The sequence below is a fragment of the Vollenhovia emeryi genome, unplaced genomic scaffold, assembly GCF_000949405.1.
Source record: "Vollenhovia emeryi isolate VEMERY1.0 unplaced genomic scaffold, V.emery_V1.0 DF945475.1, whole genome shotgun sequence".
Lineage (NCBI taxonomy): Eukaryota > Metazoa > Arthropoda > Insecta > Hymenoptera > Formicidae > Vollenhovia > Vollenhovia emeryi.
Window position 1 is genome coordinate 1 of NW_011960891.1, and position 2169 is coordinate 2169.

Here is a 2169-nt window from a genome sequence, read left to right on the forward strand (position 1 = left end):
CAGGTCGACACATCGTACCCGTGCGACTGCTGCGGAGCGCAGCACTTCATAGTGACGTGCAGCAAGTTCCGGGCGCTGTCACCATACGAGCGGCACACGGTGGCGATACAGAGGCGGTTGTGCTTCAATTGCCTGGGGCGTCATGGTGTGCGCGCATGCAAGTCTCAGAGAGGCTGTAAGACCTGCGCAGGGCGGCACCATACCATGCTGCACGGTACACCAGCAGCCTCATCTGCAGCTCAGACGTCCGGTGGGTCATCGGCCACTCCCGCCAATTGAGGAGTAGGTGCAGTCGTCGAGGCCAGCACACCCGTCCGCTCATCCTACTCGACTCTACTCGCCACAGCCTTGGCATTCGTCAACTCATCGTCAACGCAACATTCAGCGCGTCTGCTCATCGACACAGGATCCGAGCTCACCTTCGTCTCGGAGAAGCTCACTCGGCAGCTCAACATCCCTCGTCAACACTCAGGTCTTCTCATCACTGGAATTGCAGGCAAGGAGTGTACGCGGACACGAGGAGTCGTGTCACTCACGCTATGCTCGATGCATTCCAACGCAGCTGCCACAATCCAAGCTCATGTCCTCCGGACAGTTACATCAATCTTGCCATCGTTCGAGGCGGAACCGGAGGAATGGCCGCATCTCAAGGACTTGGCATTAGCCGATCCTGATTTTCTCATTCCGCGGCCAGTTGACATCCTCATCGGCGCAGACGCTTACGGACAAATCATCAAGCCCAATATCATTCGGCATTCTCCACTCATGCCGATAGCGCAACTCTCCATTTTCGGATGGCTCGTTCTTGGGCCAGTCAATAGGGAAGCAACACGCACATCAACGCACCATGCTTCTACTCAAGTCAACGAGGATGCTCTCAACGAGTTACTGACGAAATTCTGGGTTCAAGAGGAGGTGCCTACTCACGATGTCAACCAACTCACTCCTGACGAGCAGAGGTGCGAAGAGCACTTCAAGGCCACACACTCTCGTGACCCATCGGGAAGGTACGTCGTCAGGATTCCGCTCAAATCGCCAGTCTATCTTCTGGGTGATTCGTACCACGTCGCCCATCAGTGCCTCAAGGGATTACGCAGACGATTCTCAAGGGATGTAAACTATCAACGTCTCTATCAACAATTCATGATGGAGTACGAGACACTCAACCACATGACGAAAGCATCATCCATCTCCAGTCGTCGCTCACACTTCTACCTACCACATCACGGTGTTCTCAAGCCTGACAGTACAACAACGAAGCTGCGAGTCGTATTTAATGGCTCCAGCGCATCAACATCGGGCTACTCTGTTAACGACCTCATGTATACTGGAGCGAAATTGCATCTGAATATCTCAGATGTTCTCCTCTGGATACGACGACACCGTCACATTTTTGCTACGGACATCACCAAGATGTACAGGCAGATCAAAATACACAAGGATGACTGGGAGTTGCAACGGATACTCTGGATGGACGATCAACTCAATGAAGTGCCATATCATCTGACAACCGTCACCTACGGGACAAAGGCCGCGCCGTTCTTAGCCGTCAGGACGCTGTTACAACTCGCAGAGGACGAAGGGAATAAATATCCACTGGCCGTGCCATCCATCACTCATGGCAGGTATGTCGATGACATATTTGGTGGTGCTGATACGATTCAACAATTGCAGGAGGTCGCACATCAACTAAAGGGCCTCTGCATGGCGGGCGGCTTCCCATTGGCAAAATGGCATGCTACTCATCTCGACATACTCAAGACTGTCACCGACAGCGAAGACCAAGGCTTACCAATCACATTCGACGATTGCGCAACCAAGATACTCGGACTAAAATGGCTCCCTCAGGAAGATACATTTGCATTTTCAACGAGAAGCTCACGCAAGGAAGGCAGGCTCACAAAACGCCTCGTTTTATCTGAAGTGGCTCAGATATTCGATCCACTTGGCTTTGCATCACCCGTCGTGATCAAGGCCAAAATTCTCTTGCAGGAGCTGTGGCTACACAAGCTCCAATGGGATGATCCACTGCCATCCCAGCTCTCAACCCGGTGGCTCTCCATCAGAGAAGAACTCACAAGTCTGGCCAGACTCTCAATACCTAGGTGGCTCAACACATGGAGCGACTCGCAAGTGGAACTTCATGGATTCTCTGATGCAATCTCTCAA

The 2169-nt window shown here is 52.6% G+C and overlaps 1 protein-coding gene across 1 annotated transcript; it reads left to right on the plus strand.

The window, feature by feature from the left end:
- Nucleotides 1-142: 142 nt before the first annotated feature.
- On the plus strand, nucleotides 143-2157 carry LOC105561209 (the record flags this gene model as incomplete). Its single annotated transcript, XM_012010989.1, has 2 exons — nucleotides 143-245; nucleotides 347-2157. Coding segments are annotated over exons 1-2 (1914 nt in total), but the record flags the coding sequence as incomplete, so codon positions are not given.
- Nucleotides 2158-2169: the final 12 nt, after the last annotated feature.